The sequence below is a fragment of the Protopterus annectens genome, chromosome 10.part0 (assembly GCF_019279795.1).
Source record: "Protopterus annectens isolate FY-2018-M chromosome 10.part0, PAN1.0, whole genome shotgun sequence".
Classification (NCBI taxonomy): Eukaryota; Metazoa; Chordata; order Ceratodontiformes; family Protopteridae; genus Protopterus; species Protopterus annectens.
The window spans coordinates 1,070,921,067-1,070,940,277 of record NC_056744.1 but is presented as its reverse complement, the minus strand read 5'-3'; the positions used below and the strand labels follow the sequence as shown (position 1 = coordinate 1,070,940,277).

At 42.7% G+C, this 19,211-nt stretch overlaps 1 protein-coding gene across 1 annotated transcript in view; it reads left to right on the top strand.

Moving 5' to 3' along the window:
- The window catches only part of ZRANB2 (zinc finger RANBP2-type containing 2), a gene marked incomplete in the record, with an annotated part of 1,076,861 nt that extends 1,058,424 nt beyond the window's left edge, over positions 1–18,437 (top strand). Inside the window, 2 exon segments of the mRNA XM_044085816.1 lie at positions 15,552–15,716; positions 16,247–18,437. Coding sequence (XP_043941751.1) covers positions 15,552–15,716; positions 16,247–16,313 — 232 coding nt within the window.
- Between the last annotated feature and the right edge of the window lie 774 nt (positions 18,438–19,211).

The following is a 19,211-nucleotide window of genomic DNA, read 5'->3' as shown; positions in this document are numbered from 1 at the left end:
CAGTCCTAACAAATGGGTTGTCCTGGCCTCAGGCAGCCCTTTGGTCGGCCGGATTCCAAAGTCTGGGTCTGGCCTCGGCTGGTGTCGCACTTCACCCGACGTCATAGCTGCAGTTCTTCGGGTATAAAGGCATCAGCCGACGCCATTTTCCTCGGTCTTTCTTGCCGCGTGGCGCCCAAAGCAGAAGCTGTTCGCAAGTGCCGGTTGGTCAGATCCAGAGATTACTACTACCGAAGACTTCTAAAAAGCTAAGTACCCCGTTGGGGACTCTTTCATGCCTCAGCCGATGTCAGAAAAAGTGAATAACTGTTTAACTTGTGGGAAACAAATACCTCATAAAGACTTCCACTCTTACTGCCTACCTTGTTTAGGCCCAGACCACGACGTAGCAGCTTGTTTAGCCTGTGCTTCCTTCAACTGACGGACGCTTAGACGTCGGTCGGAGTTTGCCGAGGAGTTTTTCGGCTCCGCTTTTGCTTATATCATGCCGTCGGAGACTCCGACTTCGCATTTAGCTAAAAAGCTTAAGGAAAAGGACCGACACTCGCGGTCCGCGGTTTTGGCCAAAACCGCGGTTAAGCCAACCGCGAGTGTCTCGGTTTCAACTGAAACCGAGTCTGCGGTTCTTCCTTCGGCCGAAAGCATGCCTCCTACTACCGAGGCCTCTTCCAGCATGGCTGAATCTGCTACTGAAATTCCTGCTCTTACAGTTTCTCAGGATTTATCAGATACTATTCCCCTAGATGTATCTTCTCCTGCACGTGGAGCTGCTAGGCCCCCTGCATCCATGTCAATTAAGGCCTTTGCCAGGGCTAAAGCAGCTAAATCTTCCAAGGCCGTGCCTACTAAAGCCCCCTCTCACAGGCCTAGCTCTAGTACTCAAATGCTTAGTCTAGCAGAGGATCTCATTTCTTTGATCAGGGGATCCCAGTCTCACCCTGATAGGGCCTCTCAACCTCCTCCAGAGAAGAGGCCTAGAGCAGAACCCCCTGAGCCAGTTTCCACTGATTACTCCTCAGACGAATCAGAAAATACAAACCCTCCTGAGGGCCCTTATTCTCCATATGAGGACTCTGATGCAGAAGACTCCATTCCTTCTGCCTCTCCTCCTGAGGAATTTTCCTTTGGGGAAACCCTGCATGCTATGAGGGAACAATTTCAATGGCAGGGTCAGGATTTCTCAGACTCTAGGAAAAGGCTTAGAACTTTTTTGCATTTGCCACAGCATAGGCCTTTAGCCATTCCCCCAGTACTTACAGTTGTGGATGATGCATTTAATGATGCTTGTACTGCTCCTGATTCACTCCCTCCGGCCCCTGCTAAGCCCGACAGATACTACAGGGTTCCGGACACACATAATCACTTGTATAAGGCTCCTTTTGCAGATCCTGAAACTGTTTAACAGGGCCCCAAAGCGGTAGCAGCTACCTCTGCCAAAACCCACTCCCTCTGAAAGGGAATCTAGGGCCTTGGAGATGGGGTAAAAGTTTATACTTCTGCAACTCTTTCGCTAGGGCCTTAAACTGTCAATTCCACATGATTCAGTATCAGGAATTTATGTTAGATCAGTTATCTAAAAGCTGTCCTCACCTGAACCTTTAGACCGAAAATCTCTTCAGGAAATGGTACATAACATACAGCAGGTCAGTAATCATTCCTTAAAATGCGGCTATGATGCACTGGAGGCCTCCTTTAGATCAGCTATGACTGGTACCGTGATCAGAAGGCATGCATGGTTAAAAGAGCAGTCCTTACCAGACCATGTAAAATCAAAGCTCCTAGATGCTCCCATGGATAAACACAATTTGTTTGGCTCTCCTGCACAGCAAGTGCTTAAGAAGGTGGAAGAGAAAGCAAAATCTGTCCAGACAGTCAAGGATTTCTTACAGGTCCAGCCTCCAAGGTTTAGTAGGAACTGGCCTTCCAAAAATTGGTCCTTTCCAGACTCCAACAGAGCACAGAGAGGCAGGAATAGGCGCACAAGAGGCAGAGGTCAATCCAGAGGTGCCTACAGAGGACGCCAGTGGCAGCCTAACAACCAGCGAAGTACTGCTGCAGACCCAGCCACTACCACTTCCACAGGACAATCACAGTGACTTGGCTCTGAAGCCGCCTACCAAGGAACAACTAGAAGCACCTTTAGGCGGAAAGCTAGCCTTATTTTCAGTAAACTGGCATTGCATTACAAGAGACAAATGGATTTTACAGACAATAGACAAAGGTTACAGGTTTCACTTCCATACTCTACCAAGGAAGAGAGGAATGCCAAACCTACCTCCAAATCAAATGGCAAACGCTCTAGAACAAATAGACAACTTAAAAGGATGAGAGCTATAGAAAAGGTACCATCTATGGAACAAGGGCAAGGATTTTACTCCAGACTTTTCCTGGTGCCAAGGAAGGAAAATCAATGGAGACCTATTCTAGACCTGTCCGCACTGAATACATACCTCATTGTCCCAAAATTCAAAATGCTGACTCTACAGCAGCTTCTTCCCATGCTGGGCAAGGAGTCTTGGCTGGTAACTCTAGATCTCAAGGAGGCATACCTGCACGTCCCCATACGACCAAATTGCAGAAGATACCTCAGATTTCTTGCAGGATCAGAGCATTATCAATTCTCAGCATTGCCTTTTGGCTTATCTACTGCGCCCAGAGTATTCACGAAATGCCTGGCATCAGTAATTGCTCATTGCAGGCTTCAGGAATTCAAATTTACCCTTACCTGGACGACTGCCTGCTACAAGCGGACAACAAAAACAAATTAACAAAAGACTTGAAAAGGGTCATTCATCTACTACAAGCCTTGGGATACACAGTCAATATAAAAAAGTCAAGGCTGTTGCCATCCCAAAGGATAACTTTCTTGGGTGCAGAACTGGACACATCAAATCAAATGGCATCCTCACAGCAGAAAAACAAAAGCACCTTCCACTCTACTTCATGGCATTAACGCAGAACCAGCTTACAGCAAGGAAAGTCCTGCAAGCCCTGGGTTACATGGCATCCTGCATAATTTTGATCCCACATGCCAGACTGCATATGAGGAAGTTGCAATGGTACCTCAGGAATTTATGGTCTCAGCACAAGCACAGCCTAGAAACCCAAATTCCAATAATTCCATGCCTGAAGCAAGAATTCCGATGGTGGGCTCAGGCCTGTCAATTGAACAAAGGACTGCCTTTCCACAGCCCTCAACCAAGCCAGACTATCACCACAGATGCCTCAGACCTTGGTTGGGGGGCACACATGCTGGACAAGTGCATACAAGGCTTATGGACTCAAGACCAGCTAAACCTACACATAAACCAAAAAGAAATGCTGGCAGTAAAACTGGCAATTCAGGCATTCAGACCGTTTCTCCAACAGGGACAATTGCTGATAAGGACGGACAACACCACAGTTACGTGGTATATCAACAAACAGGAAGGCACACATTCATATCCTCTATGCCAGATGGCAATGGATCTCTGGAATGTGGCCCTAAGCCTCAACATACAGCTCAAGGCAATATTTGTGCCAGGGAAAGAGAACATACTAGCAGACATTTTAAGCAGGACTACCACAGATGCCCACGAATGGATGCTGCATCCAGACATCTTCAAATCCATCACAAGGAAATGGGGACTACCAGAAATAGACCTATTCGCATCCCCACACAATCACCAATTGAAAAATTCTGCACAAGGACATACCACCCACTTGCTTGGAAGGTGGACTCCTATCTTTCAGTTGGGAAAACCTGACAGCATATGCATTCCCACCTCTTCCTTTGATGCACAAGGTGCTATTGAAGATCAAAGAAGACCACCCAAGGATCATCCTGATAGCTCCAGACTGGCCGAGGCAGCACTGGTACCCACTACTGAGGAGTATGTCTCGGGACTGCATGGCCTCTACCCCAGGTTCCTTTACTGCTAACACAGAACAACTTCAAAACCCTGCATCCGAACCTGAAAACACTGCAGCTAGCTGCTTGGAGCATTGCATAAGACAAAATAACCCAGATTTATCTCAAAGGGTTAAAGACATTATCTTGGAAGCTCGCAGACCCTCAACAAGAAAAACTTACTCAGCGAAATGGAAAAGATATCTCTTTGGAGTGCAGCAAAGGGCAAAATGTAGCACTGGTAAACATAGCTAACATCCTGGAATACTTAGCAGAGCTTTTCCACAATGGCCTGTCTTACTCTTCCATTAAGATTCATGCATCAGCTATTTCAGCAGAATACAACATGGATCCTCCAGTCTTCTCTCATCCTCTACTCAGGCAGTTTCTTAGAGGAATCAAAAATGTAAAGCCACCAAGGAAGCCACCATTGCCTACATGGGACTTGAACTTTGTGCTAGAAAAGTTGACACTTCCCCATTTTGAACCAGCAGCAACAGCAGAATTACAGTACTTATCATGGAAAACTGCTTTCCTGCTTGCAATCACTTCAGCAAGAAGGGTTTCTGAATTACAGGCATTAATGGCAGTGCAACCCTTCCTTATCTTCCATCAGGATAGTGTGTCCATGAGAACTAATCCTACCTTTATGCCAAAGGTGGTCTCCAGGGTATCTTTAAACCAAGCAATCCACCTACCTACATTCTTCCCCAACCCACAGAACAGGGGAGAAAGACTGCTGCATACCTTGGATGCGCATAGGCAATTGCGCTACTACCTGGACAGAACCAAGAACAATAGAAAAACTGACCAGCTTCTGGTAGCATATGCCACAGGCATGGAAGGAAAAGCAATTTCAAAACAGACAATCTCAAAATGGATAGGAAATTGCATTAGATTTTGTTATTCTTATCATGGAAAGGCAACTCCAGAGAATATCAGACCTCACTCCACAAGGGCTACAGCCACTACTACAGCTTTTTTACGAGGAGTGGCTACAAAAGACATTTTAGAGGCTGCTACTTGGAGCTCCGTGCATACATTTGCCAAGCATTATAATCTACCTTTATACTCCAGATCCCGAGCAGGTTTTGCCACTGCTGTTTTGCAAGGGATCTTAACTACACCATAATCTTGTTAGGTCCTCCTCCCCCAGTTTGGCTATGGTATTCTACCCATTTGTTAGGACTGCAGATGCATCCTTGAAGGACATAGTACAGTTTTGTACCTACCATAAATGTAGATGTCCGAGAGGTATGCATCTGCAGTCAGGATTACCCACCCTCCTTCCCCACTGTGGTACTCCTAGGGTATTTGCCCATCTTGTAGCTAGCTGGGGGAATCTATTATGGTGTATTTGTTTGTTTGTATATATGTATATACATGTTTATTTCTATTTGCTCTCTGCTGTTTGGAAACATTTGCATTTATCCAAATTTAGCCTTCCTAGAGGGCATCTGGGGCAAGAAACACTGAGGAAAATGGCGTCGGCTGATGCCTTTATACCCGAAGAACTGCAGCTATGACGTCGGGTGAAGTGCGACGCCAGCCGAGGCCAGACCCAGACTTTGGAATCCGGCCGACCGAAGGGCTGCTGAGGCCAGGACAACCCATTTGTTAGGACTGCAGATGCATACCTCTCGGACATCTACATTTATGGTGGGTACAAAACTGTACTTTCCTCAGAGGGGCTAGCAAATTGAGGCCCCGCCAGAAGGACAGCAACATCAGCTTAGGACCTTAACTTTTGTCTTGGAAAAGCTCACCCTGCTCCCTTTCGAACCAGCTTCTTCTGCAGATCTAAAATCTCTCTCCTAGAAGACAGCATTCCTTCTGGTCATCACTTAAGCCAGACGAGTCTCTGAGCTGCAAGCACTCATGGTTGTGGAACCCCTTCATCGTCTTCCATGCAGACAGGGTATCCCTCAGAACTAACCCATCCTTCATGCCCAAGGTGGTGTCCAGTGTGGCTGTCAACCAATCCATTCATTTGCCCACCTTCTTCCCTAATCTCCAGAACAAGGGGAAAGGATTCTTCACTCTCTAGATGTGCACAGACCGCTCAGATTCCATCTGTACAGGACTTAAATCCTTCAGAAAGTCTGGTCAATATCTGGTTAACTTTATTATAGGGGCAGAAGGCAAAGCCATCTCCAAGCAAACAATTTCCAAATGGATAGCACACTGCATCCATTTCTGCTACAAACAGCATGGAAAGCCCCCCCCCCCCCCAGGAGGTCAGGACACACTCCACCAGAGCAGCCTCCATCTCTGCAGCGTTTGTCAGAGGAGTCCCCACCAGGGACTTCCAGGAGACTATCACCTGGACATCTGTTCACACTTTTACCAAGCATTACCAGCTGCCTCTCCATCAAATCTAGAGTAGAGTTTGCCTTTGCAGTCTTGGGCATCCTAGCCAGTCCTTAGTTCCTTGACTGCCTCCACCCATTTCCTCAGCTTTGGAATCTATCCAAATGTGATGACTGCAACAGTGAAACACGAAGAACGTAGTACAGTGTACACTTACCATAAATGTAGATGTTTGAGTGTATTCACTGTTGCAGTTCTGGTTTCCCTCCCTCCATCCCCCTTTTTGTCTCTTTCTCCTTTTTATTACCATTCTTCCTTGTTCTCCTTCCCTTACAGGGGACATATTGGTATTTATTTTCCACTGGTGGGGTTCTTCCACCAGAGCCTGTCCTCCTGCTTTGGGGGCTTCTGACAGGTTAGGGCAAGAAAAACTGATGTAATGGCGGCTGCCTTACTTTATACTACTGATGACCTGACGTCAGTCCTCAAGAGACCGCAACCGACGCAGAAATACTAAGTCTCTGATATTCGGCCCGGCCAAGGGCTACCCTGACAGGCATGACCCAAATGTGATGACTGCAACAGTGAATACACTCTAACATCTGCATTTATGGTAAGTGTACACGACTGTACTTTCAGAGCCCTGCCCTTTGGTCTCACCACAGCTCCGGGGGTGTTCAGCAAGTGCAAGGCCATGGTCGCAAGTCACTTGAGCTTGTTTGGATTCTGGGTGTTACCCTACCTCAACTGCTGGCTCCATGATGCCCCCAGCAAGTATCTCTTGATTTGTGACTGAGATTACATGTTCTACTTCTGCTCCAATCTGGACATTACAGTCTATTATGACAAGTCACAACTTTCACTACATAACTCCTGGAGTTTGTTGGTGCTCACTTAGACACTGTCCCCAAGCAGCAATGCTACCATGGTCGAGACTGTCCACTCTATAGAATTAAGCCTTGACATTTGGCTGTTCAGACACCCCCTCCAGACTGATTTTACAGGTTCTTGGATCCATGACTGCCTCAAAGTTACTCTTGTCCTATTGGTGAGGATTTACATTAGAGTACTTCAGTGAACATTGGTAGTATGGTGGTCAGTAAGGTGATAACACATATATCTTCTCATAGGATTAAGTGTTTGTAGGGAGCATATTACCTGGTGAATCCAAGCACTGAAGGTGTCTTAGGGACATCCCCTTGTTCTAGCCTTACCAAAGGCCATGGTGATCTTGGACTCTTCCCAACTGGGGTGTGGGGTACTACTTGCAAAAGACTGTTCAAGACACACAGTCTCCCTCAGAGGCCTGTCTGCACATCAGTGTTCTGGAGACAAGAGCAGTCCTCCTAGAATTGCAGGCATTCTAGGACGTTCTCCCTCTGGGGATGATTGCTGTACAGACACACATCAGTAGTTCGGTACATCAACAAGCCAGGATGAGCTGTTCTTACCCCTTTTATTGAGGAGCAGTGAGTGTGTGGCAATGGGCAGTCTTTTCCCCGGACTGTGTGTTACAATTAGGAAGTGGTTGGAAGTACAGTGTCTTAGCAGACAAACTGAGCAGCTGTATTCTGCTACTTCACAAGTGGTCTCCCTGTTCAGTGGAGAAACTGTTTGTCTTTGGAGCCAAACATGCTGCAGTCTTTTTTTACCTCGCCCCACAACTTCAAGTGCAACAGGTACTTTGCCCTGACCCCCCCCCCCCAAGAGATGGAGTCACCGAAAGATGCTCTGCTCCGTGATTGGCCTCTTGGTCTAATTTACATATATCCACCGACTCCCCTTATCCCAGAGTTCCTCCAGAAAGTATCCCACTGGAAGACCAAAGTCATCCTCATTACCCCATTCTCACCTTCACAAGTGTTTCCCCTTCCTCTGGCCCCACTTAATATGCCCACCTTGGTTCCTGGACGAAGTTCCAGAGCTTCTGTCTCACACATTCTCCACTTCCAGTGATTGCTAGGCTGTCCAGACTCTTCCCGAGTCGTCCTCATTATCACTTCTTCCCAGAAGACTTCAGTCAGGAAAATGTATAACAGCACATTGAAAAGGTTTTCAGTTTGGGCTCATGAAAGACATTTAGATCCATTCTCAGCCCGCACTCTAGCGGTTTTGAATTTGCTTACCTCAGTTTTTCACAATGAAGCCAGTTATTCCACCATCAAGGTGCAACTAATGGCAATTTGATACATTTGTATTGGAAAATATCACTCCTCCTTGGCTTCTGTCAAATTATGCATGCCTTTCTTAAGGGCACTTTCCTCTTTAGACCTCCTATGGATTCCTTTCCCCGTGGTATTTTACCATGCTTTCACAGGCTTTGACTCTGGCCACCTCCAAACCAGCAGTCAAACCTTCGCTTAAAATTATTGTCTTCAAACACCATTTTTCTAGTTGCCATTACTTCAGCTAGATGAGCATCTGAACTCCAGGCCCTGTTTTCTCAATCACTGTACCTGATTTTTCATAAAGACAGAGTTTCATTATGAGCCACCATCCCCTACTTTTGCCAGAGTTTGCTCCAGAAGCAGTTACTTAACCAAACAATTAATATGCCAGTTTTATTTCCCAGTTACATAGACAACTCAGATTCTGTCTTCAGTGAATGAAATCCATCTGGAAATCCGATCAGATTTTCATTTCATTTTCAAAGGCTAAATTGGGAAAGCCAGAATCAAAAGTAACTTTCGTCAGATGGCTGTAATTGTATTTGTCTACCAGAATAAGGAAGCGGCTCTGGCGAGGCCTCCAAGATCACATGTGACAAGATCCATTTCCAACTCTTCTGCATTCTTACGTATAGCTTCACTAGATATCTGCTGCTGCAGCCTGGTCCAGTGCATATACATTTGTTGCCCCTCAAATAGGATATTTTCTCCAGTGGTAGGGTGGCATTTGGCTCTCATTCTCTGAAATATCCTTCCATGATGACCACACTGTAGGTTCAAGTAGCTAGGGATCTCTGTCCCATGAGTTAAAGAATGGATGGAAAGTACAACATTTAGATACAAAATTTATATGTTCACCATAAATGATGTCTGTATTGTCTGTTTCCATCCTTCCTCACCTTCTCCTCTTCCATTTCCCCATTGCATATCATGGAAGATATCCATATTCTTTTCTGGTATGACCTGCAGGTTATATCCTTATGGTCTTTTCCCACTTCCTCAGCTCCAGAGCTGACTATTAACATGTTTCTGTATAATTTTCTACATTGTTTTCAGCCCTGTACGTGATTAGTCTCTATTGTTGTAGGTCTGAAGGCAAACTCAGTCTGAGATATGAGGCTTGGAGAGATTTATCCGTAAGAAGAGGAACCTGAACTATGGAGACTAAGTCCGGAAAAAGCAGCCAAAGTTGGATCTGAGGTCTCATTCAAAACCCATTTGTTGATAAAAGCAGACAACACAGAAGCATCATTATGGTGAATATATGTTTAGAGACTTCTGCTCAGTCATCTCTTAATGAGACCCCAGACCATCTAGCTGCTGTTATCTCTGTCATGACCCCATCAAAAGTCAGTATGGCACAGGTGTTTTGCACTGCTGACCAGTCCACTTCAGCCGAGAAGGGAAAACTATGGCTCATTATAGTGGCAGGACCAAACAGCATACCTCATCGGGGCTTAGAGCCTTCTCATTTCGTGTGAGCAGACGTTGCATGTAAAAAGCAAAGCACCAGTGTAGTAGGGGTCCACAGCAGGAATGACAGGATTTTACGCAGGGCCTTTTTAAGACTGTTATGTCTTTAAAGCCGCCTTCTTTCTTTCCTGCTGCTGTTGTTTCTCCTCCTCCCCCCCTCAAAAGGCAGAGGGAAGAGTCAGATGAAGAGGAGGAGTTTGATTAAAATGAAGGTGATTCCTTGTCCTATTCTTCCTAAACCCATTCTCCTGTGAGTTATGCCTGGGGTGATGAGGATACTTCATCCTCTGATCCCTCCTATGGAGGAACTTCCCTTTGGGGACAGCATGGTCAAGATGATACAACATTTTCAGTGGGAAGGTTCTTGGTTGTTTGAAAAGGTGTTGCGCTCTTTTGGAAGTGGGAGTGCATAAGACTTTGTCCTTTCCTCCTGCTTTAGACATATTATTGAATACATTCTCCACTCCTTCCCTTAGTCCTGAGTGTCAGCAACTGGCTCCTAAAAATCCTGATAGGTTTTACAAGGTGCCAGATTCAGTTAAGTTCTTGTACAAGAATCCTACTTATTTTTTCCACTGAAACGTTTTTTAAGCTCCTTTATTCTGTTTTACTTTCAGATAGACAGCAATGCTATGGATAGATATGACAAAAAAAAGTTTATGCTTCTGCCATTTTAGCATTTAGATGTACTGATTACCAAATCCATTTGATCGGGTACCTTTTGTCTTTTCTGTATAAGGTGTAATCTAATTTTGATGATTCGCAGGTAGTCTTCTGCACTCTGTCCTCTTATCAGAATGCCTAGCCACTTGAGAAGCAGAGTTAGATGGTGTTGAGATGCTGCAGATGCCTCTTTCAGGGTTAAGACCACTGGTTTGGCTCTTCGTAGGTTTTCTTGGCTTAGACTTCAACCTTTACCTCAGGATTTCAAAGTTGAACTGCTTGATTCTCCTTTGAGTAAGCAACATCTTTATGGTTGTTAGAGCTTTTCATGTCCTTGCAGGAGAAGGGTAGGTCATGTAGGACCTTTAACTCATTTTCTCCAATACAGATCTTTTGAGTGTGTACTTTTAACAGCCAGGTTCAAAACTTATACTTTCCAGGCAAATCATTTTCCTTATTACTTTCTGCATCCTCTGCAGGTTAGCTTTGGTAGCTTGGTGAATGGACATTCAGCAGTCTTTCTCCAGGCTCATATCTTCAGTGAGAAACATGCATGTAGACATCAAACCCTCACAAATGGATGTTAAATAGGGAGGTCTTTCTGGACATTGTCAGTCGGTGGGGTACTCCACAAGTAGATCTTTTTGCCACCATGCACAACAGACAACTCGGGCTGTTTTGTTCAAGACTATAATGCCCTCGGGCATAGAGAATGGATGCCATGACCTTTCTCTGGGAAAGGTGGTTCCTTTATTCTTTCATTCTACTTTTTTTGATTCCCATGGTGGTCCTAAAAATCGAGAGTGAACTAGAAATGTTGTTGACTCCCTAGGTTTGGGCAGCATTGATTCTCCCTTCCCTTTCATCTGACCAGGAACAGTTACAGCATGTTACCTCACAGAATGGACTTCTTTGCACAGAACAAATGCTGTCTAATTCACCCAAGTCTAGAGACTTTGAGTCTGACTTTTGGGTGATTTTTAATTCCGCTTAGGCAGCAGTGTTCTGAGTGTGTGCATAAGGTTTTACAGGAGACTGGAAAAAACAATGAAATCTTTTATGCCTCCAAATGGAAGGGATTTTCCTTTTGATGCTAATGAAAGGATCAGAATCCTTTTTTTAGCTGGGTATTTCTAATATTCTGGCTTTTGTGAGTTCCTCAGTGCTGTGCTGGCATTTTAGGTTCATAGATAGGTACTAGGCTGTCTGCCTTAGGGCATTGATAAGCCTAGCCAGAATGTGTTGGCTTTTGTCTCCCTTTTAGATTTGATTATATTCCTGAGCCTCTGTCCAGCAGGGCCATAGATGTGATCCCAGGAGTAAATTTACGATTTCCCTTCCACTCGTCAAGATTTCTCTTGAAGAGGGTCAGTGAGGGGCTCTGCCTAACATGGATTGGGATTCTATTCCAGAGCAAGGGAAGCCTCTGGGATATGAATATATCCCTCCAGCATGTCCTATTTATTGTTGTGCTGAGGTTTAAATCCCTGGAACGTGTAGCTCTAAGGGATTTGGTTTTCTTGAGGTGGAGCATGTCCATTAATTCCGGGTTAGACATGGCCTTGTATGTCAGGCAGAGATCACCTCTGAGTAGGCAGTAAGCAACTGAGTAGAGCTGGAGATTCTTTAGTCGAGCTGCATAGGGCATCTGTTTGAGGCCCTCGATCCTCTTGGTGAGGTACATCTGGGGTCTTTCCAGCTGTTGCAGGTGTCGGGTAAGGTACATCCCAAATGGTGCATTGTACTCTATTATGGGCCTGATGAGCGATGAGTAGAGGGGCACAATGACCTCTCTTGATCTAGATGTGAGCCCTTTTGTGATTAGGTGGGCTATATAGAAGGGTTTTCTAACCACTTTGGCAATGTGATTATCAAAGGAGAGGTTGCTATCTACTTGGGTCCCCAGATCCCTAATTACATCTTCCGTACTTAGTGGATTAACACCTATGTGGTAGCTCGTGGGCACTTTGTTTTTCCCAAAGGGGATGACTATGCACTTTTTGGCATTTAGCTTGAGGCCATGGTTCTGACACCAGGCATTCGTCTCCATAAGATCTTCTATTAAAACACTTTTGTTGGCCATCTCCGGTTGCCTACCTCTGAATCCACTTTCATCTCAGTTTGAGGTTGGAATTTTTTTGAAGGGAGACCTGCGTATTAGACCACCACAAGGGGCTGTCTCTCTTCCTTGGGACTTGAGTGGTTTCCTGGAAAAGCGTACTTTATCTCCTTTTGAGCCTGCTGCTTTTGCTAGTCTTAAGTTATATACTTGGAAGACAGTGCTGTTGGTGACTGACTTCTGCTAAGCTGGTTTGAGTTGCAAATTTTGTTGACTGTTCCTCCGGTTCTCATTAGGGATAGTATTGCTGTCCATACTAATTCTTTTTTTATACCTAAGATTATGAGTGAGCCCTACTTAATTCAGACCATTAACATGCCTCCCTTTTATTCATTCGACTCAGAATAAAGGCAAGAGGATGCTACATTTCCTGATTTTGCATAGGGCGTTCATATTTTCTGTGGATAAAACCATGAAAAAAGGTTTATAAGTAGATAAAAAAGGCTGTATCCTGTTGATCCTTTCATGGAAAGCAACTTCTAGCTCCAGTTAGAGCATTCTGCAAGAGCTGCTACTTCCTAAGGGGCTTTCTTCAAGGGTCTGGATTCCGGATCTGTTCTTGAAGCAGCTACTTGGTCTTTTGTTCACACCTTTACAGAACATTACAAAATTGATTGTTTTGTTTAGAACTAAAGCAGGGTCTACTAGGTCTTTTGTTTAGAACTGAAGCAGAGTCTACTAGGTCTTTTGGACCAGAATCCTGTTCAGCCCCCCCCCCCATCTTTTTAGACAGCTTTTGGAATCTTCCACCAATTAATACTGCAGTAGTGATCAGAGGGACATCTACTATTACAGTTCTTGCTGTATTATGTCATTCCGCAATCACTGTTGCCCAGTATATTTCTGCCCCCCCCCCTTCTTTTTTCTTCCTTATTTGTTGGGCTGAGGAAGGTTGTTTTTTTCACCTCTTTTTTTATGTGTATGTTTGTATATAGTTACCTTTACTTCTTCCTCTACTTCAGCTTTGTCTGGGGCAAGAAAGTCCTAATGTACTTTACATATGTATGTCCATTATGTACCTCTGGCTCTGTTGGATTGAGGTCATAACATAGGACATGTGCACATGGAGGGTGCTAACGCTTTGGTATGCTGACTGGACATATGGCTATCCTTGGCAGGATATCCTATCATTTGATAAAACTGCAACCATGATCAGTGTGCCATCTGCTCTTATGGTAAGTTCTTACATAACTGTACTAGGGTTCTAATAGATCACTGTTGCAATAGTATTCCTTCCTTGCAGACTCCTTACTTTGCTTGTTTTATTTTTGTGTTTCCTTGGTGTGAATGTTTATACTCTCTTGTACATGGTCTATTTGTTTCCTAGCATTATTCTTTCAGGGCTGTTGCCTTCTTTCTTAGCAAAAAATCCTCTGAAGCTTTTTTTACACTCCAGCTTTATTTAGAGCCCCCCCCCCATGAGTTTCTGGCAGTGGATCGAATGGAAGTTGCCCCTAGCTTTGCCTGTCATGGGGGGGTGGGGGGTTAGAACCCATATAGCTTGGGCTACTACAATACTGACTATTAGTACATATACTGTATTTGTAGGTTTTGCCTGAGCTAGTCCATTTTATCTGCCTGCTTTCTTTGCTTGGACTGAACCTAGAAGAGAAAGCTCACTTCACACTGTGCATCATCAAATCAGGTTATGAGCAGCTGTATGACTCCCTAATTTCTGTGTAGGAATGACTTGCTAAGCAAATGTTGTCTAGGTGGATTGCAAGTTGCATTGTCGTTTGCTGTGAAGTGTCTGATTACCTGCTGGAAAAAAGTCATGTTGAAAAAAAAAAAGAAAAAAAAACTTTTGTCAAAGACCACTTCAGTAGGAGAATTTGTATCCACTGATTTTTTTTCTAGAATTTTTCTTGCATAGCATCAGTTTTTTGGTGCAGACTTTTACCAGACACTGTTTTCAATACAGCTCCCAAGAGTCAGGATTTGCTTAGTACAGCAGTACCTCCAGATTCAGCCTTTTAAACCTTGGTCCATGGGCTGTCCTCTGGCATCTTCCCTCATGGTGATTTCTCCTTTGGATTTAAGCAAACCGTAGACCAGACCTGTCAAGGAGGGTTCTCAGTGTTTGATATAAACTGATACACTCCTAATATTTCGGACTTTGTTGGGTTGTGGATACTCTGTCCAGTTATCTTCCTTTGAATGAACAGCTCTTACCCTGTTTTTGTCTGTTGGGAGTTAGTAGTGTGAATATTCAGCTTTCATTATAATTTCTTGACTTGTAGGAAGGGTGCCTTTTGGTGGCTACAGATGAATTTGTTGGTTTGGGTTAGGGACGCTTCCATTGTTAGCACGCAACATTTTTGCAAGTGTCATTGCATACCTACATTTCAAGGAGTGGGATTTTTCAAAATAGTTTGCTGAAGGATAGGTGATGGGATGCAAAGACTACAAAACCATCATGGAGGCTTCTCTTGTGGATAGTCTGATACAGCAAATGCATACATCTGTCCGCATGTGGTGTGTTACATAGCATTAGATCATAGAAGAGCATTCACTGAGCCACCTGCTTTAGAGAAACTGAATTTGGATTGTTCCTGTCAGGCTGCATGTTTTCCATTTTTTTTCCATGTATAATTTAAGATTATTCATTAAAGCTTTACTTTTCCATTTGAACCTTATTGCGAGAAGACAGGAGTGATGGCTCTTACATTAAGTTGTGGGGGACTGGATAGTGCAGCAGGATTATGAAGTTTGCTTCAGTAGATCCACCTGCTAGCTGAATGGTCTGCAAGTGAAGACGCTGATTGAAATACTGTCAGAGCCAGTATTACAGTATGCACTTCTGTAGCTTCATGCTTGAAGAATGCTTAACCATTAATTCTGTTTGATTTGTGAAATTATAGTAAGCTTTGGGCTTGGTTTTTTTTTGTTTCTCAATAGTAACAGACTAAATCTTTGTTGATTGATGAAGGTCCAGCTCTAGGTCCCTTAGAGGTTCGTCTTCACCAAGAAAGAGATCCTACTCAAGCTCCCATTCATCATCATCCCCAGAGAGAGGAGAGAAGCGAAGTCTATCTAGATCCCCTTCCCCGGGTGAACGGAAAAAGCGACGGTCAAGATCTCGGTCGGCTGAAAGGTTTGGGTTTCTGTAGAATAAGTACAGGTGTATTTTGCTAGACAGGAGCAGTGGAACAATATAGGAAAGCTCATTAAATCATTGGGGGGGTAGATTAGCTAGGATTGATAGAGTATCATGTTATAGTGCATTATCCGGAATATCTTTTTACAAGAATTGTGCTTTTTTTTTTCCTTTTATGTAAGATTAATGTGCCAGATTTCATCAGTTATGTTTTTGAAAATCCAGGTTTAATTTGGTTGTTTTATTTATTTGGCTGGTATATTTAAGTGTTAAATGTTTCTCCGAATGTGGGGAAATAGAGGTAATGGTGAATTGGTAGCTGTCACCAAGTCTACTGGGATTAGTGAGTTAGGATAATGTTGCTTGTGATTTTTTTGGTCCTGGTAGTAGTTTTCTACTGTTTTCTGAAGTAGCAGAAATGCCTAGGAATGCAACATATTTATTCTTTAGGAGGTGGTTAAAAAAATCTTGCTTTCATCCGTTTTAAGCATTTGCCTCTTTCTTTTTTTTTCATTTTTATTTTGCAGACAACGCAGATCATCGTCTGGATCCTCTCATTCTGATTCCATATCTCCAAGTTCTAAAAAGAAATAACATTTTTGAAAATTGTTTTTAATCGTTACTTCCAGTAAAGTGCATGAAGACTGTTCTGAAGAAGTTGGTGTCTTTGCTTGGTCAGAACTGCTGAATTATCTGCTGGTATGATGGTAGTAGTAATGTCTGTCCCTCATCTTTTTATTAAGGGAACTACAACTTCATGGTTAAAAAAATAAAAAAATCTGTAAATGGCATTTTAAGTCATTGGTTATAGAGCAGATTGGAGGTGTTTCTCCCAGAAACATTTTGCTGGGATTGTATGTGTACATATATATATGTATATATTTTTCTTTCCTTATTTTTGAATCCTTCGTCCTGTATTTGTAATATAACAGGTAATGAGGATTCATAGCATATCATCAATGTAGTAAGTATTGAAACGCTTAGTTTACTGAATGTTGAAAGTCATGGAAACATTGTTAGCCTGTCAAAGCGTAGCTTCTGAATGTGCTGTGTATGCACATCAGAATAACTTAACTTTGTAAGGAAGCTGTTCCCCCACATCCGCACTAAGTAAATTAAATTCCTTCAGGGCTTGCATTGCCTTGGAAATCGTTTGAATAACTTTGTTTTCTAGCGAAAAGAAAGCATTTATTTTCTTCCAGAGTAATGCAGCTTTTTAGTTAATGAATTTGGTTAGTACAGAAAAGTTACTCAAGCTGTGCATAACATTTCACACACTTTTATACATGTAGACATAGTTTTTTGTAGTTATATTCCTTCCGTTAAAATTATTTCTTGTTCAAGTTGTATTGGGCAGTGTGTCAGCATGTATGCTTTTAGATTTATGTATTCACTAGTATTTGATTTAAGTTTACTTAATTTGGTTATGTTTGAAGTGCAAGTCTTCCATAGGCAGTGGGGTAGTAAAGTTAAGTATAACTGTAGGTGCTGCATTGTGGTGTTTCTCACTGACTTTAGAACTACAGGAATGGCATTCCAGTGCAGGGCTCACTGTATGTAAACCGAATACTTTTATCAGTATGTGCATTAATATACACATTTAAAGCCTGTCTGTTTCATTTTGAGCTTTCTCATTTTTATTAATGAAGAAAACAGTTGATGTTATGCCATGAATCCAAACACTTTTTTTTTTCTTTGTAGTTTTGCTAAATGGTATGAAATTTCAGACTAACAAGTTCATACCTTGCTGGGCCAGTTGTGGTCTTTTAATATAGTCAGATGGTAGTAATGAATGTGGTGGTTCTAATAAAGTAAAGCTACAAGGTATGAGTTCAGAATTATCAGATTTTCAGACTAGGTGAATGCCTATATGGCCACTATATGTGGTTACATTTCACATTTTTACCTGTTTTTGCAAGCTGTATAGTTTAAAATGTTTGTTTTAGGTACTAGGTCTTTGATTTGTCTCTAGACCTGTTTTGTTCTGTTTTTTCAAGGAGCTTATGTAATAGATGGACCATGTACTAAATAGTAGTAAGCAGTTTTCTTTGGATGTTAAGGTAAGTATTCGTGGGAAGAAAACCAGAATATTTTTTTCATATTTTGAAAGGTGTTTTATCCTTTTTTATAGTTAAATCAAGGTATCTGATTTGCTAGTCATGTTTGCAGTTGTCATAAGTAAGCCAGAATTTTCTTGTATATGTGTTTGTGTATATGTATATATATATATATATATATATATATATATATATATATATATATATATATATATATAAACATCTGTGTGCTGTCTGTCCACATTGTCTTCCCAGTTATAGAAGACTGAATTGTTCTAATACTTGTGGCACTGTTCTTCAGATTTAAGTGCCCCGTAAGAAATTACTGTTCAGTGCTTGCTTTATATTTTCATAGCTGCTGCATAGAACCACCTTGTGTAAAAAATTAAGGCTGCATTGCAAAAAAAAAATCTGCTTTATGCTTAACTTTCTGCCCTCCAAATTGTGAAGATTGTTGCGGACTGTTTCATTGGTTGAAATCTTGTACTTTATTACAGTTTGTTTTCCAAAGTATACTTTGTTTCAGTGGAATATTGAATGACAGAGTCTATTTACTTCAACTTCACCCACATGACAGCTGACCAAGTAAACCACTTGTAATTAAACTTGATTACATTGTTGAAAGACTGTAAATAAACCTGACAGCTAAAAAAAAAAAAAAGCATTTTAAGTATATTCTCTTCACAATGTCTTTATCTTATTGTTTTCTCTGGATGATAGCCAGATTTGTTGAGACATTTTACTTTAATTTGAAAAATGCTTGTGATAACACTGTGAGATATTTTTTGATGCAGTTTTTTACCATGTCAATTAGAAAAGTTAGCAAAGAATTCTTTGTAGACAGTGGATAACATCCAGCTAATTAGCAGGAGGAGCTGAGAAATAGCATTCCTAATTTAACTAGAGATCTTTAGAGGCATCCTTATTTAGTTGTGCTTGTTTGACTTGCTGATGTCCTTCAAATTCACATGTTGCAGTATTCTGTACATATGGGTTTTCTCCTGTTGCTACCCAAACGTCTGGCCAGTATACAAAAGATTTCAGTCACTGTGTGGTGCGTTGGGGCGTCTGATGTGGCCAGCTGATTGTGGGCCAGGAAAGTGATGGCTGTGAATACCAGACCTCAGAACTTCTCAGCTGCCAGTCGAACGTCCGGTGTTCATGCCTTCCTTAGCCGTCTGATTCTCGAGAAATCAGATAAGTACCCTGTTGGGGGAACCTTCTTTTCAGTCATTGTTTTCTAATGCTTGTTCATGTCATCCAGAAAGGGCAGGTGTAATTGCGGCCGTCAGATACCACACAAAGATGCCAACGATCTTTGTTTTGTTTGGGTAAATCGCATGATTACAAGGCCTGCCCTGTCTGCCAGGCTTTTGTTCCCAAAACTCTACATAGCTGACTCAAAGCACTGAACTTTTATTTAGAGAACCTATGT